Raw genomic sequence first — 17723 nt, forward strand, 5'->3', positions numbered from 1 at the left:
GGTGCTGGCGGCACAGCCGCGCTGGCCGAAACAGCCGCGCTAGCGACCGTGGAGCACCTCTGCCCGGGAGTTTCCTGGTCTGTGGGCAATAAAAACGCGGCGTCCACTCACCCTCTGCGCTTTCACTGGGAGCTGCGATCCTGAGCTGTTCCTAAACGGCCATCTTGGATCCATAATTTTCAATATTAACATCTTACATCACTATGAGACATTTGTCACAGCTAAGAAACCAACACTGGCACAATATTATCAATTAAAAACTCAAAGTGTATTAGGTTTCCACTAATTTTTCCCTAATGTCCTTTTGTGTTCCAGGATCCCAGGAAGGTTTTGGAATACTGATTTAATCTCTTTATTTGTTACTGGTTTGTTGAGGCTTTCTATTTCTTCTAGATTGTAGGTAGGTTGTATATTTCTAAGAATTTATCCATTTTGGATAAATTCCTGGACACTTAACCAGGAAGACTAAACGAGGAACAAGCTGAATCGTTGAACAGACCAATAACAAGGTCTGAAGTAGGCAGCAATTAACAGCCTACCACCCAAAAAAAGTCTAGGACCAGATGGGTTCACAGCTGAATTCTACTAGACATACAAAGAGGAGCTGGTACCATTCTTCTGAAACTATTCCAAACATACAAAAGAGGGAATCTTTCGTAACTCATTTTATGAGACCAATATCATCCTGATACCAAAATCTGGCAGAGACACAACTAAAAAGGAAAATTTCAGGCCAATATCCATGATGAACATCGATGTAAAAATCTTCAATAAAATACTGGCAAACCACATGCAATAGCATTTCAAAAAGCTTATCCAACACAATCAAGTCACCTTCATCCCAAGGATGCAAGGCTGGTTCAACATATGCAAATCTATAAATGTAATTCATTACATAAACAGAACCAAAGATAAAAACCACATGATTATCTCAATAGATACAGAGAAGGCCTTTGACAAAATTCAACAGTACTTTACACTAAAAACTCTCAATAAACAAGGTATTGATGTAACATATCTTAAAAATAATAAAAGCTATTTACGACACACCCACAGCCAATATCATAGTGAACGGGCAAAAACCGGAAGCATTCCCTTTGAAATCTGGCACTAGACAAGTGTGCCCTCTCTCACCATTCCTATTCAACATATTATTGGAAGTTCTAGCTAGAGCAATCAGGCAAGAAAAAGAAATAAAGGTATTCACTTAGGAAGAGAGGAAGTCAAATTGTCTGTATTTGCAGATGACATGATTGTATATTTAGAAGGCTCCATCTTCTCAGCCCAAAATCTCCTTAAATTGATAAGCAACTTCAGCAAAGTCTCAGGACACAAAATAAATGTGCAAAAATTGCGAGCATTCCTGTACACCAATAACAGACAAACAGAGAGCCAAATCATGAGTGAACTCTCATTCACAATTGCTACAAAGAGAATACAATACCTAGGAATACAACTAACAAAGGACATGAAGGACCTCTTCAAGGAGAACTATAAACCACTGCTCAAGGAAATAAGAGAGGACACAAACAGATGGAAAAACATTCCATGCTCATGGTTAGGAAGAATCAATATTGTGAAAATGGCCATACTGCCCAAAGTAATTTACAGATTCAATGCTATCCCCATCAGGCTACCATCGACCTTCTTCACAGAACTGGAAAAAACACCTTAAACTTGATATAAACCAAATAAGAGCCTGCATAGCCAAGTCAATCCTAAGCAAAAAGAACAAAACTGGAGGTATCATACTACCTGATTGCAAACTATACTACAAAGCTACAGTAATCAAAACAGAATGGTACTGGTACCAAAACAGATATAGACCAATGGAATGGAACAGAGGCCTCAGAAGTCATGCCACATGTCTACAACCATCTGATCTTTGACAAATCTGAGAAAAACAAGCAACGGGGAAAGGATTTCCTGTTTAATAAATGGTGTTGGGAAAACTGGCTAGCCATGTGCAGAAAGCTGAAACTGGAGTCCTTCCTTACACCTTATACAAAAATTAACTTCAGATGGATTAAAGATTTAAACATAAGACCTAATACCATAAAAACCCTAGAAGAAAACCTAGGGAAAACCATTCAGGACATAGGCATAGCCAAAAACTTCACAACTAAAACACCAAAAGCAATGGCAACAAAAGCCAAAATTGACAAACGGGACCTAATTAAACTTAAGAGCTTTTGCATAGCAAAAGAAACTATCAATAGAATGAACCAGCAACCAACAGAATGGCAAAAAATTTTTGCAAGCTAACCATCTGACAAAGGGCTAATATCCAGAATCTATGGAGAACTTAAACAAATTTACAAGAAAAAAATAACCTCATCAAAAAGTGAGCAAAGAATATGAACAGAAACTTTTCAAAAGAAGACATTTTTGCAGCCAACAAACATATGAAAAAATGCTTATCATCACTAGTCATTAGAGAAATGCAAATCAAAACAACATTGAGATACCATCTCACACCAGTTAGAATGGCAAGCATTAAAAAATCAGGAGACAATAGATGCTGGAGAGGATGTGGAGAAATAGGAACACTTTTACAGTGTTGGGGGGAGTGTAAATTAGTTCAACCATTGTGGAAGACAGTGTGGCGATTCCTCAAGGATCTAGAAGTGGAAATACCATTTGACCCAACAATCCCATTACGGGGTATATACCCAAAGGATTATAAATCATTCTATTATAAAGACACATGCACATGTATGTTCATTGTGGCACTGTTTATGATAGAAAAGACTTGGAACCAACCCAAATGTCCATAAAAGATAGACTGGATAAAAAAATGTGGCATAAATTACCATGGAATACTATGCAGCCATAAGAAAGGATGAGTTCATGTCTTTTGCAGGGACATGTATGAATCTGGAAACCATCATTCTCAGCAAACTGACACAAGAACAGTAAACCAAACACCACATGTTCTCACTCATAAGTGGATGTTGAACAATGAGAACACATGGACACAGGGAGGAGAACATCACACACTGGGGTCTGATGGGGAGTACGGGGCTGGGGGAGGGATAGCAGGGATAGCTGACAGGGAGAAGAACTCTCAGCTGTCTACTTTGGGTATTCTGGCCCCAACGGCAAGGCTGTCTCTGGAATGAAGGTAGAAGTAGGGGCCAAACTAAATGAACTTCAGATACTCTGATCCAGGTACCTACTATAAACCACTATGAGATGGATCCGTGGCAACTTACACTTCAATTCATACAGTTCCTTGCCCTGTGATTCCCCTACTTATAAAAACCCGCTCATTACCATTGGCCTCCCTTATAGATCTATGTATAGGAACAGATGGGGGACCATTTGGGGAATGTGCTTCAATAGCTGTCATTCAGTGGGGCTTGGCTAATATGAATCTGCAACTGACCAGGGTTGGGGAGATGTTACTCTCAGATGGTTGGGTTTATTCTATTTATGAACCCACAGCCCCAAAGGTTAAATGGTGGACCAATTCGATTTACCAAAGGCAGGCATGTTTCCCCGTGAGGTGTCCTGGCAACGGCAGCCCTCCTGGACATGCCACAGCATGGCAGGGCTGCTTTTCATGGCTGAATTGGCCCCACTCACCCCTCTGCAGGCTCCTACCCCGCTCACCTCCTTCTTCTTTCTTGCTTTCTCTGGGTGCTCCCTTTCTCTGTCCACAGCTAGCTTTAAGTTTTTTAGCTCCTGTCTCATCAACTCATCAACCTAGCAGAATACAAAACATAACACTTTTAAATCACTTTGCATGTCTTGTGTTTCATTTGCGAAGTTTAAAAATCCTTCACATTATGGGGTAGGTCATCAACAGGAAATTGTAAAGAAGCACAATGGTTGCAGCACATGGCGTGCTATCACCACACCGTAAACGTAGCTGTACCTGGACCCTGATCTCTGACTCCAATTCTTTCCGTTTCTCCTCTTTGATCAGTTCTGGATCATAGTCCTGAGAGAAATTCCAAGATTCATCTTTGTTCATCCAGATGTCTACACTCCAGAAGGGTAAAGAAGGAAAAAAAATTAAAAAAGATGTAGGTTAATAAAAGCAGTTACTGCAATATAAACATAAGCCTAACTTTATATGCTATCGCATAGGATGCAAGTCTGAGTAGAATAAGCTGGACAGATGAGATTCATATATGTGCTTGTTAATACCTTAGAAAAAGAAAAAAACTGCTGATGTAAAAACATTGATATAACAGTATTTTACTGTATTATCACAATCAAGTAAAAACAATATGTTAATGGTGGGATTATACAATCATAGGTGTACCTTTTTGTAATGTTTTATCTTACTTTTTTTGTTTTCAAATGATTCACTAAAATATGAAAGATTTTTTTGCCTGTTGAACTCTCCAGGAATTATCTCTTGTCTCCTATTGTAAAACAGACAACACTAAACACACGAGTACCCAATATTTCTTCCTAATTCAACATCTATATTTCTGAATTACTTTTTGGATGTTTTTGAAATCACACATATTTAAAATTTCCCTTTTGCCTCCTCCTCGTGGTTAGGAGGGTGGCCCTAGAGAAACATGACCCTAGAGAAAATAAGAATAACTTCCTATCACTAAAATAAATGGAAATAGAGCTCCTTACTCAGAAGGGAGGTTATGCTGAGGTGCGGAACAGCTGGATCCTTGATGTGGGACTTGGAAGAGGTCTCACGTGGGAAGCCAAGACTTGCCAGTTTGGGGAAGGAGACACCTTCCTGGAATCTATGTTGAGAATCTACAGGAAATTTGCTGGAACATGTCCAGTGACAACTGGCCACCCAGTTGGCCACTTCACTGGGAATTGACTTTAGGGCTGTGATGACCTTTAACCTGGGAAGGCAGCTGAGAACCCAGGGCATGGACAGAGGCTCCCAACCTCTGCGGGACAAAGGCTACTGCTTGTGAAGACAGCAGAGGCTGCAGGCCTCCAAGACAGGTGGGGTGGTGAATGAATGAAGGAGATTTCTCAGCACAGACCTCCCACCCCCCGACAAGCATGGCATAACTCTCTGACAGAGAAAGGAAAGGGTGGCGCTCCAACTCTCTGTTGGGAGGAAAGTCACGGTCACAGACAGAAGCACAAGTCTGGCTGCTAGAGACCTAGAGCCATCAAATGTGAAGACCCAGCATAGAGAAGTTTCCCCAGAGAATCACGGGACAAACCAATGGGAAGGAGGGGTTGAGTCTCTGAACAAACCACAGAGGACCAGGAATTGGCAAAAGGGACGAATAAAGAGTGGGGTGGGTATGAGATGCTGTGAGACCCTGGAAAAGCTGGACTCCCAGGAGAGGCCGAGGAAGACTGGGGAGATTTAGACGCACAGCTTAGAACTGGCGAATGGGCCGGACGATTATCCCGGGGGCTTTGGCCACCTGCCACCTGCCCGGGGCAGCACAGCCTGGCGCAAGTGCCACTGTTTGTGGCCAGGCGGAACTCCTGCCCTACCACCTACCAGCTGGTGACATTGGCAGGGGACAGCCTTGCAGAGCCTATTCCCCTTTCTGAGAAATGAAAATACCCCTTCCTCACACCGATACGGTGATGGTAAATGGAATAAAATATATAAGTTACACGAATAAATTAATAATTTGTTTTAAATAAATATTTATATAATTAAAGATATACAGTTCCAGTTTAGCCCCAATTAATTGTTGCCATCCCCCAGGAAGCAGAGCATCTCACAGGGTCTTAGCCTACCTCACTGATACTATCTACATCCTGGGTGGAGAGGATCACGCAGGACAGCAGCCACACCAGAAACAGCTATGTCCCAAAGCTTCCTGCCAACAAAGAGAAATCGGATCCCTGAGGCCAGTGCCTGTGCCTTTAGTGGTCAGAGGCAGGGCCCTCAGGACAGGACATCTGCAGGAAGACAGGACATAGAAACACAGCTCCAGTTTTCAAACAGTGTGTTGGGTTCACAAGCTGCAGATGCTGATACCGGTAGTGAGCATGACACTTTCTGGGAAGAAGGGGTTGCTTGCCACACACGGCAGAGGCGGGTCCACCTGACTTCCTGGACAGACTACAGTGTGGATGGCTCAGCAGGTGTCTGGGCGGAGTGGATGGCGGGGGTGCCGGCAGGACCCAGCGAGGGCTCTCGGCTAGCCTATCTCCTGCCAGCAAACCGAAGGGCAGGGCTGTGTGGATTGCTGGCAGAGCACCGTCTCTGCCACAGAGAGATGGAGGCCCAGCCTGTGGTGATGCAAGGCCGGTTAGGCAGTTGGAAAATGATGCAGAAAATGAAACTGACAGAAGAGCAGAAAATCAAACACCACATGTTCTCACTCATAGGCGGGTGTTGAACAATGAGAACACATGGACACAGGGAGGGGAGCACTACACACGGGGGTCCGTTGGGGGGAAACAGGGGAGGGACGGCGGGGTGTGGGCAGCTGGGGAGAGATAGCAAGGGGAGAGATGCCAGATGTAGGTGATGGGGAGGAAGGCAGCAAATCACACTGCCACGTGTGTACCTATGCAACAATCTTGCATGTTCTTCACATGTACCCCAAAACCTAAAATGCAATAAAATAAATAAACGGGGGAAAAAAAAGAAAATCATGCAGAAAATGATGCAAACGTCTTTTAGAATGGTTGACGTGGGCTTATAAAGAGACAAAAAATAAATCACCCAGGTGGTAAATTTTTCATAGGACCGATGCACTTAGGTGTCCTTCTCCAGACAGGGCAGTCTCAGAAGAGGAGACCCAGAGCTGGGGGTGGGAAGAGGGCTAGTTGGGACTCTGAAGGTAACTGTGGAGGTGAGGCTGAAGATCAAGGGTTGTCATCATCCACAGGTGGCAGGTGATCAGCCAAAAACAGGTGTGACGACAGGAGGGGAGAAGAGATGAAAAAGGCCGATGGGCTGCAGTGGGCCCACGGGAGGCAGCTGAGAAGCTCGGGCTAAATTTCTCTCCTTACACATAATCCTTCCCAGTGAGAGCCAATCCGAGAGCCAGGGCGCAGAAAAGAAGCATTGCATACATTGTCTAAGGCATCCCATTGGTGGAAGAAATACTTGATGTCACTACTATGTGGAAGTTCATTCTTTGTCTTGCATACTCTTAGATTTTGCGGTTAGCTTGCAGGATGCGTGTACACCAAAGGCCCATAGAATTTACGACTCCTGCATTTGAAGTGGATTGCTCTTTTTCTTTTCTAAACATTTATTTATTATACTTTAAGTTCTCCAGTACATGTGCAGACCGTGCAGGTTTGTTACATAGGTATACACCTGCCATGGTGGTGGTTTGCTGCATCCATCGCCCTGTCATCTACATTAGGTAATTCTCCTAATGCTGTTCCTCCCCAATCCCCTACCCACTGTTATGACTCCTCTAACCACTCCAACCCCCAGGCTCCAGTGTGTGATGCTCCCCTCCCTGTGTCCATGTGCTCTCATTATTCAACACACACTAATGAGTGAGAACGTGTGGTGTTTAATTTTCTGTTCTTGTGTCAGTTTGCAGAGAATGATGGTTTCCAGTTTCATCCATGTCCCTGCAAAGGACATAAACTCATCCTTTTATATGGCTGCATAGTATTCCATGGTGTGTGTGTGCCATATTTTTTTTATCCAGTCTATTGCTGATGGGCATTTGGGTTGGTTCCAAGTCTTTGCTATTGTGCTATTGTTCACAGTGCTGAAATGAACATATGTGTGCATGTGTCTTTATAATAGAACGATTTATAATCCTTTGGGTATATACCCAGTAATGTGATTGCTGGGTCAAATGGTATTTCTATTTCTAGATCCTTGAGGAATCGCCACACTGTCTTCCACAATGGTTGAATTAATTTACACTCCCACCAACAGGGTAAAAGCGTTCCTATTTCTCCACATCCTCTCCAGCATCTGTCGTCTCTTGATTTTTTAAAGATCACTATTCTAACTGGCGTGAGGTGGTATCTCAATGTTGTTTTGATTTGCATTTCTCTAATGACCAGTGATGATGAGCTTTTTTTTCATATGTTTGTTGGTTGTATACATGTCTTCTTTTGAAAAGTATCTGTTCATATCCTTTCTCACTTTTGGATGGAGTTTATTTTTTTTATTTGTTTAAGTTCTCCATAGATTCTGGATATTAGCCCTTTGTCAGGTGGGTATATTGCAAAAGTATTTTCCCATTCTATTGGTTGCTGGTTCACTCTATTGATAGTTTCTTTTGCTGTGCAGAAGCTCTTAAGTTTAATTAGATCCCATTTGTCAATTTTGGCTTTTGTTGCCATTGCTTTTGGTGTTTTAGTCATGAAGTCCTTGCCCATGCCTATGTCCTGAATGGTATTCCCTAGGTTTTCTTCTAGAGTTTTTATGATATTAGGCCTCATGTTTAAATCTTTAGTCCATTTGGAGTTAATTTTTGTGTAAGGTGTAAGGAAGGACTCCAGTTTCAGCTTTCTGCATATGGCTAGCCAGTTTTCCCAACACCATTTATTAAATAGGGAATCCTTTCCCCATTGCTTATTTTTGTCTGGCTTGTCAAAGATCAAATCATTGTAGACATGTGGCGTGATTTCTGAGGTCTCTGTTCTGTTCCATTGGTCTATATATTTGTTTTGGTACCAGCAACATGCTGTTTTGGTTACTGTAGCTTTGTAGTATAGTTTGAAGTCAGGTAGTATGATGTCTCCAGCTTTTTGCTTATGATTGTCTTGGCTATGTGGGCTCTCTTTTGGTTCCATATGAAGTTTAAGGTGTTTTTTTCCAGTTCTGTGAAGAAAGTCAATGGTAGCTTGATGGGGATAGCATTGAATCTACAAATTACTTTGGGCAGTATGGCCATTTTCACAATATTGATTCTTCCTAACCATGAGCATGAAATGTTTTTCCATTTGTTTATGTCCTCTCTTATTTCCTTGAGCAGTGGTTTGTAGTTCTCTTTGAAGAGGTTCTTCACATTGCTTGTTAGTTGTATTCCTAGGTATTTTATTCTTTTTGTAGCAATTGTGAATAAGAGTTCACTCATGATTTGGCTCTCTGTCTGTTATTGGTGTACAGGAATGCTTATGATTTCTGCACATTGATTTTGTATCCTGAGACTTTGCTGAAGTTGCTTATCATCTTAAGGAGATTTTGGACTGAGGCCATGGGGTTTTCTAAATATACAATCATGTCATATGCAAAGAGGGACAATTGATGTCCTCTCTTCCCATTTGAATACCCTTTATTTCTTTCTCTTGCCTGATGACCCTAGCCAGAACTTCTAATACTATGTTGAATAGGAGTGGTGAGAGAGGGCATCCTTGTCTTGTGCCAGTTTTTAAAAGGGAATGCTTCCAGTTTTTGCCCATTCAGTATAATATTGGCTGTGGATTTGTCATAAATAGCCCTTATTATTTTGAGTTACGATCCATCGATACCTAGTTTATTGAGGGTTTTTCGCAATAAAGTGCTGTTGAATTTTTTCAAAGGCCTTCTCTGCATCTATTGAGATAATCATGTGGTTTTTGTCTTTGGTTCTGTTTATGTAATGGATTACATTTATAGATTTGCACATGTTGAACCAGCCTTGCATCCCTGGGACGAAGCTGACTTGATCGTGATGGATAAGGTTTTTGATGTGCTGTTGCATTCAGTTTGCCAGTATTTTATTGAAGATTTTTGCATCAATGTTCATCATGGATATTGGCCTGAAATTTTCTTTTTTAGTTGTGTCTCTGCCAGATTTTGTTATCAGAATGATGTTGGTCTCTTAAAATGAGTTACGGAGGATTCCCTCTTTTTGTATTGTTTGGAATAGTTTCAGAAGGAATGGTATCAGCTCCTCTTTGTTCCTTTGGTAGAATTTGGCTGTGAACCCACCTGGTTCTGGACTTTTTTTGGTTGGTAGGCTATTAATTACTACCGCAACTTCAGATCTTGTTATTGGTGTATTCAGGAATTCAACTTCTTCCTGGTTTAGTCTTGGGAGGGTGTAAGTGTCCAGGAATTTATCAATTTCTTCTGGATTTACTGGTGTATTTTCATAGAGGTATTTGTAGTAATCTCTGATGGTGGTTTGTATTTCTGTGGGAGCGGTGGTGATACCCCTTTATCATTTTTTATTGCATCCATTTGAATCTTTTCTCTTTTCTTTTTTATTCGTCTGGCTAGTAGTCTATCTATTCTGTTGATCTTTTCAAAAAACCAGCTCCCGGATTTATTGTTTTTTTTTGAAGATTTATTTTATTTTATTTTATTTAAATCTCTATCTCCTTCAGTTCTGCTTTGATCTTAGTTATTTTTTGCCGTCTGCTAGCTTTTGAATTTGTTTGATCTTGCTCCTCTAGTCTTTTAATCGTGACATTAGGGTGTCGATTTTATACCTTCCTTGCTTCTCTGGTGTGCATTTAGTGCTATAAATTTCCCTCTAGATGCTGCTTTAAATGTGTCCCAGAGATTCTAGTATGTTGTGTCTTCATGCTGTTTTCTAGTAAATTTTCTGAAATGTACATAAATTTAAATTGTGAAAAACTTCAAAATATAGGAATAACACGCAGCAATAAAATGTAGGAAAAGGAATCAATTCTTCCTTTTATGTGTTTAAAGTTGTAAGCATTCTCCCTTGAAAATTCTAGAAAAGGTTTAAATGTGTTATAACGTGCTGTTTACTAATAAGACCCCCTCTTCTAGGCTTTCTAAATCTTATACAATAGCAGCACCTACCTGTTACATCAGGGTGTTTTAAACAAAACAGCTTTTTTAGTTACAGAAGCTACTTTTTCACTAGATTCACTAAAATCAGGAAACGATGTATTTAATCATAAAAGGAAGGCAGAATCTTTAACAGAAGGGAAATCATGACACGATTACTTATGTAGAAACAGTTGTAAGGTGCAACACATTCTCATTCTGGAGTTGTAACTATATTGAAAATAAAGCACTGCAGAGCCATTTTGCCCATTTCCCTGTAGATCTTTTAAATGGATCGAGTTTTCCACTGCAACTTTGTTTTTCTCATGACACTTCTGCGCAGGGCACTTTCCAATCCCTTCAAGAATTTCATGGACATTTATAAATGCAGAAAGCTATTCACGGCCCTCAAAGGGCAACAACTACCCCACTCTCTCCTAGAGCAGAGAAAAAGCTTTTATCCTAAGAATGTGAAAAGCGAGGCCAAGGCAGTTTCACACGTCCGGGGGCAATGAAAGAGGGGCAAGGGGCAGGCGGGGACGGGGGTTAATCTTAGTGATTAAAATGCTAATGTTTTATTTGAAAAGGAAAACCTTTGATTTTTAAGAAAATAAATCTAAGAGGAAGACATTTAATTCCTTTAAGATACTCAAGACCTGGTGGATAATAAGTCCAATGCCACAACATCCAACCAGGAAAATGACACTCCAGGTTTGCTTCTAGGAGGAACGCTGCCTGCTTTTTCAGTAGTAATGGAAACACGTTACAGAAAAGGCATGGGCCATTTGCAGAGATTTTGGGCCAGTCAGCAGGTTGCAAGAGTTGGCTTTTTTAGGGGAACATTAGATTTATTCCAAATTAATTTGTGCTTGTATCAAAATAACACATGGTTTTAAACAAAGTCAGAGTATTAAAAAGATTATAATAAAAGACCTTTCCCACTGTCTACCTGCTAATGACATTATCCAATACATTCTTTCCTATATTCATTTATTCATTAGAAAATACACAGGACAAATTCAGTTATTACACTTTGACTTTACTGAGCCTGATTATGGGCCAGGCACTGCTCTCAGAGCAGGTGGATAATGGACAGCCCTGCCCTCAAGGACTTGGCATCGCACTGTGAGAAGCGGCCGTGAACACACACTCGCAGTACCAAGCAGTAGGTACAGCGGGCAAGGGGTGGGCGTGGGCACAGGGGGACTGTGACTTTACATGGGCCCTCAAGGAAGGCCTCACTGGCACCGAGACCCCCAAGGACAAGCATTCTGAACCAGAGGATCAGAAAGCATGAGGGCTGGAGGTGGAGCGCGCCCAGCCTGCTGAGGAAGTGCAGCAGCCACAGTGGCGTGAGCAGCGGTCTGGCTCTGTGGAAGCTCTTTCAGATGGTCTCTGTGTTCTTTTCCTCGTGTCTATATAGTATGCTCGTATGCTACTTCTTGATTAGCTGTCTCAGACACGAGGCCCCAGCTTCCTGCTGTGGTAGAGCAGGGTTTTGCTCTCTGGCTTCTTTCTTCCTGTGGCCTCATGGTCTTTACATAGACATGTTAGAAAAGAAGGGAGCCCTGCCTTCCACATCCCAGGGCACCTGCTCTCTGAGTGTGAGTGCAGGACAGCATTCAGATGCCCATGGCAGCGAAAACGCCCCTGTGTGCGTCCCTTCTTGGGACATCCTAGATAATGGGTCCCACCAAAATGAGGGAGAGGCAAGAAGTCAGTGAATGCCGAGGAAGGCTCAGGGACTGCAGCTGAGAGGGAGGGCTCCACAGAGGTGCTCTTCAGAAGAAAACGAATTAGTAAGTTACCTGGCGTGTTTGAAGGCGTGGGAGTTATCTCATAGATACATACAGTACCAAGCCAGTGAGCGTGGCTGTAAAGACCAAATGATGGTGTGCAAAGCAGAGTCTTAGATGGCATTGCTGTCGCAGACACACGCCTGATGCCAGTGGCACCCTGGCCGGGCCCATGGCCCCACCGTGTGGATGACAGTAACTCCCAGCAGGATCCACTGGATGTGGTTACTGACGTCCTAACTTACAGAAGCTACCCAGTTTATGCCCGGTCCCCACCCCATGCCACCCCGTAACCCCCACCATAGAAGCTCACTGCTGGCAGGTGTTACCTTTATATCTCTGTGCTAGCACTGGACCTGACACCCTGGAGATGCCGATTGTTTGTTGAAGGAACATGCAAGTGAAAAAATGTTTTTGATGGTGACTGCTCTGCACCGTTAAGGAGTTGATGGGTTCTTCAACTTGGATGACAGCAGGGCTTTTACCAGTATCTGCCCACATGAGGGGGGCAACATCTACTTCTCTCAGTTGTGAAAATTAAATGAGACGGGCATGGGAAACTCCACGCCTTGCATGTCTTAAGTGATTAATAAATATTAGTTTTCCCTTTTGACCTACTTTCTTCCCAATGAAAACAGCTGCTAAATCCTGCCACTGTCATCGTGTCCCCTGGGCTTCCACTTTAGTTCAGCATCTTGTGCAGGGGCTGCCCTTGGCACTAGTGGCACGTAAGAGAATTTTCAGTGGCACACAGACATTTTTATCTTATATCACTAGCGTATCAAACCTATGGCCACATTCATTTTGTTGCTTAGGATGAGGTGCGGTTATTGAGGCGAAAGCCTGAGTCAATTTAAAAATACATCTACCAAGTTAATAATATCCAGAGAAGAGCAAGGTTGGGAAGGAGGCCCTGAATGACTCACGTTCAGAAAGATTCCACTTCACATCTGGATTGCATCTTTCAGAAACTTCCACACTAGCACTAATGGCCGGGGTCTTCCTGGAGGTCACTGTGTGTGGATTTATCCCGAGGGCACAGTGGAACCACAGGAGTTGGGCAATACTTCTAGCAAATTAAAATGGAGCTATCCAGAAGGCCAGTGTCCACACCTGTGGATCCAGCCAGATGACAGCCATGCTCACCAGGCTGAACAACTGACCTGACAATCGTATGTTAGAATTCAGGCACACGTCTTAGTCTAATAGGATTAAGACATTTTACTGTACATACAGTATCAATTGTCTTAACTTAAGCTATCTAAAAATATCTTTCTTCTGAAGTCTTAGGGGTTCAAAGACAGGATGGAGGTTTTGACTGTCTTCTCAGACTATATGTGTCTTGCCTTTGAACCAATTGTATGTCTTCAGGCCTCCAAAAGAAATTTTTTTTTTTTTTTTAGATGTAGTCTCACTCTGTTGCCCAGGCTGGAGTGCAATGGTGTGATCTCGGATCACCGCAACCTCCACCTCCATGGTTCAAGCGATTCTCCTGCCTTAGCCTCCCGAGTAGCTGGGATTATAGGCACCTGCCATCACACCCAGCTAATTTTTGTATTTTTGTAGAGACGGGGTTTCACCATGTTGGCCAGGCTGGTCTTGAACTTCTGACCTCAAGTGACCCACCCACCTCAGGCTCCCACAGTGCTGGAATTACAGGTGTGAGCCACCACATCCGGCCAGGAAATTTAGAGACAGGCAGAATGTCTCGGCTGGGGGTGGCATGCAGCAGCCTCCCGTGACAGTGTTCCCAGCGTGTGCTGCTGTCTCAGTGACCACGCAAGTTCTCCCAAACTGACCTTTGTATGTGTTATTTCCTTCCTTCATTGCAGAAAGAAAAACACTTGGTGACATTTTCCACTCTTTATCTTCTTCCTGTTCAAAGCAGAATATTTTCGTTAATCACAGGGAGGATCAGGCAGTAAAAGGCGCAGATGCTGTGACAACCATGACTAGGGTTCACGCTGTGCAGGCCCAGTCCTGGTCCCCCCGGCTGTTACCCTCTGGCCCATCTGAGCAGGGAGTGCTATGTCCACTGAGCACGTGTGGATGGTCCAGGCTCACGGAAGCGTCCCCTGCTGTTAATGACTTTCCCTTCTCAGTGGCCTCCCCTGGGGTAACTTGTACCCCAACGTTGGTCCTGTCTTCTTTTTTGAGTAAAAAACTTTTTTTTGGAGACAGGGCTCAAGCGATCCTCCTGCCTCAGCCTCCCCAGTAGCTGGGACTACAGGCGTGCAACCACCACACCTGGCTAATTTTTTAAATTTTTTGCAGAGGCGGGGGTTTTGCCATCTTGCCCAGGCTGGTCTTGAACCCCTAAGCTCAAGCAATCTGCTCACCTCAGCCTCCCACAGTGGTGGGATTATGGGCCTGAGCCACTGTACCCAGGTTGGTCTTCCTAGCTCTGGAGGCTGAGTTCCCAGCCTGAGTCCATCTGCCTCCCTCCTCCACATTCCTGTAACCAGCCCTTGGAGCCACTCCCTGTCCTTTGCTGAGCTGTGCTGCCTGGCACAATTCTAGCACCAGGGCTGTTCCTTCCTCTTGCTACCTGCCCTATTCTTGAGCCTGGAAGCCATCCATAGTCGCAGCCTTGCTCTGGGCCCTGCTTCCTTCCTGGAACCAGGGTCTACCTACCTCCCTACCCCACAGCAGAGAGAGCCTGGCCACCATCCTTGGCTCCTGCTGCTGACTCTGTGCACCAAGATGAGAGATTGTGGTGCTACCCACTGCCAGCCTGGGCTGTAGCTCTGCCCTGAGTCCTGGCACAGCATCCTCTCTGCTCCTCTGCCACCAGGATTCACCTGTGCCCAAGAGTGAGGGCCAAGCCCTGCAAACCCTCATGTGATGTTTCTGCGATAATGTTGACACAGCCTCGGGTTTCTGATGACTACCACCATGGCTATTGCCACCCTTAGAGAGGGCGAGAGGAATGATGCTGGTCTCTGTTCTGTCCTTGGGTTTCTGAAGCAGGCTCAGAACTCTCTATGCAGTGGGAGGACGGGCAGCAGTTGGGTGACGCAGGCGTGCCTCCCCTGGGTTGCTTCCCAAGCATGCCCTGACTCTGGCACCCGATGGGTCCTTCTGTTTCTGGGCTCCAGGGTTGGGCTGCGGGCCGCGGTGGCCTAAGCATGGTGCCCCCACAGTTCCTCGTGTTTGTGTGGTATCCAGGCATCAAATCCAGAGGTATTTCTCCTCTCTCTCTCCCCCCACGGCCAAGCCATCACCAAACCCCATCTGTTCTGCCGCACAGGCTTTCCTGGGGTCTCCTTGCTTCTGCCTCCAGTCCTACTGCCCCGGCCCCTTGCTCCCAGGGTGGCCAATGCAAGGTCACTCTCCTCTCTCCTGCTGGACGAGGCTTGCAGCAGACCTGGCCTCAGGACTTCCTTCCTTGGAAGCCCCACAAAAGCATCTGTCTTGGAGCTCCTTGGAGGTGCCATCCCCCACAGGACACAGTCTAAGCCCCTCAGCAGACCACACACAACCCTGCCAGGTGTGGTCCTCCAGGAGTGCCCCCACCCATCTCTGCGGCCTTTGCCCTTGCCACCTCCTGCCTCCGCCAACCCCACAGAGATGCCGACAAAGCCACGTTCCCTGCGCCCGCCATGCTCTTTCCCCTGCTGTCCCGTCCGCCTGGAAGGCTACCCTTCTTCTACACTGTCTGATGAATTCAGACTCTGACCAGACCTCCTGTCCTCCTGGAGGCCTCTCAGATGGCCTTCCTGCCTTTGTTGCAGGATTGTCACTGCCTAAGAATGGCCCCCTTTCCCACCAGACACAGCAGGGAGGAATCACCTGTCAGCCCTGGGGCCTGGCCACGTGGCCTGTGTGTGACATTTGCTGGATGAAACAAGAATAGAAAAAGTATAGGCTCAATCCACGGATGAATAGGTAAACACAATGTGGTATTTCTATACAATGAAAGGTTGAACTCACCCTCGGAAACGAGTGAACATGGACGCGGGCTACGGAGCAGAGGAACCATGGAGCCCTACGCTGAGAGCGTGAAGCCAGACCCGAAAGGCCTCACAGTGTATGATCCAATTTGTATGAAAACAGACAGACTCACAGAGGCAGAAGGTAGATTAGCGGTGGCCACGGCTAGGTGTGGGGCACAGACGGGGACGGGAGAGGGACTGTTTAACGCGTACAGGGTCTCCTTGGGGTTGATGAAAACATCTCCAATGACCTGCTACTTCACTGCATCCCTCGTGATTTTTGCCAGATCTGAGAATCCCTGACCAACCATTGTTTCTTTAAATAGACTCACTTTTGAACTTACGTTCTTTAAAGAGGCACTCTATTGCTAAGGCGAAACCATAGTGGATACATTGGTTTCCTCATACACATGAGAATAAACACAACCATGGGAATAATGGTGTGGAGTCCTCGGATTCTCCCCAGCGCGTGTCCCATGTGGCTGGGAAAGCCAGGGCTTCCTCCAATCCGCCCCAGCCCAGGGCTGGCAGCGGCTCTCCCTCCCAAGACAGTGCTGGGTTACTGCCTTAACAAAGGCACACTGGCTGCCTCTGTTGCTTTCTGAGGCAACTGCAGCTCTGATTAAGTCACCTGCTGGTTCAAGTGTCCCCAGGGGCTTTCCACGGTCCCCTGAGACCACAGTTTACCAGGTTGCCAAAAGGCCACACCTCCTGCCCCTCCTGACTCTCATCTGTGAATCTGCGGTGTCTTTTTTCAGCTGCACATTTCAGCTTTGCATGTTTCAGCTTCACATTTTGCTTTGAGTCCTCTGCGTCTTTCAGCTTTGTATTTGTTCAGGTGGTTTAGTCCTTAAGCAGGTACTTGCCAGGCACCAGGAAGCACGGGAGACGCGTGAAATGGGATCACAAGAGCTATGGGGAGGCCTGGGGTGCTGGGGAGGGGACTCGCACTTCACGGGGAGGTGTGGGGAATGGCAGGCTTGCCTGGAACCCAGCCCATAAGCCATGCAGGAGGAGCTGCGGCCAGCGGGGAACCAGGGAGAGAACCTGGACCCAGATCAGGGAGATCAAAGCCTACGACAAAACTCACTCACCTTCCAGGGCTCACACTAAATCAAAGCTCTCTGGTAAGAAAGTCCCACCTAGGACACAGGCTTGGGTTGGCTATGCCCCATTCCTGGCTCCCAAGAGACCTGGGCGTTAGCAAAAAGCCAGCAAGAGCAGCAAGAAAAAGACCAGTAGTGGATAAAGCAAGGCCTGCCTGGAGGAGAGGGGGAATTCATGAACAAAAGGGAAATTTAAAATCACTCTAATTAGAACATTTTTCCTTGGAGATTATTTATCATCTGTCTGCCTCTCTCCTGTCTCTCTCTCTCT

The 17723-nt window shown here is 45.0% G+C and overlaps 1 protein-coding gene across 1 annotated transcript in view; it reads right to left on the bottom strand.

Moving 5' to 3' along the window:
* Nucleotides 1-17723, bottom strand: part of IQCA1 (IQ motif containing with AAA domain 1) — a 181221-nt gene that overhangs the window by 64067 nt on the left and 99431 nt on the right. The window contains exons 9-11 of the mRNA XM_017537737.2: nt 14211-14286; nt 3881-3987; nt 3616-3708 (exon numbers count right to left, since the gene is read on the bottom strand). Coding sequence (XP_017393226.1) covers nt 3616-3708; nt 3881-3987; nt 14211-14286 — 276 coding nt within the window. The remainder of the gene's footprint in view (nt 1-3615; nt 3709-3880; nt 3988-14210; nt 14287-17723) is intronic.

Source organism: Cebus imitator, unplaced genomic scaffold, assembly GCF_001604975.1.
Source record: "Cebus imitator isolate Cc_AM_T3 unplaced genomic scaffold, Cebus_imitator-1.0 Scaffold106, whole genome shotgun sequence".
Classification (NCBI taxonomy): Eukaryota; Metazoa; Chordata; class Mammalia; order Primates; family Cebidae; genus Cebus; species Cebus imitator.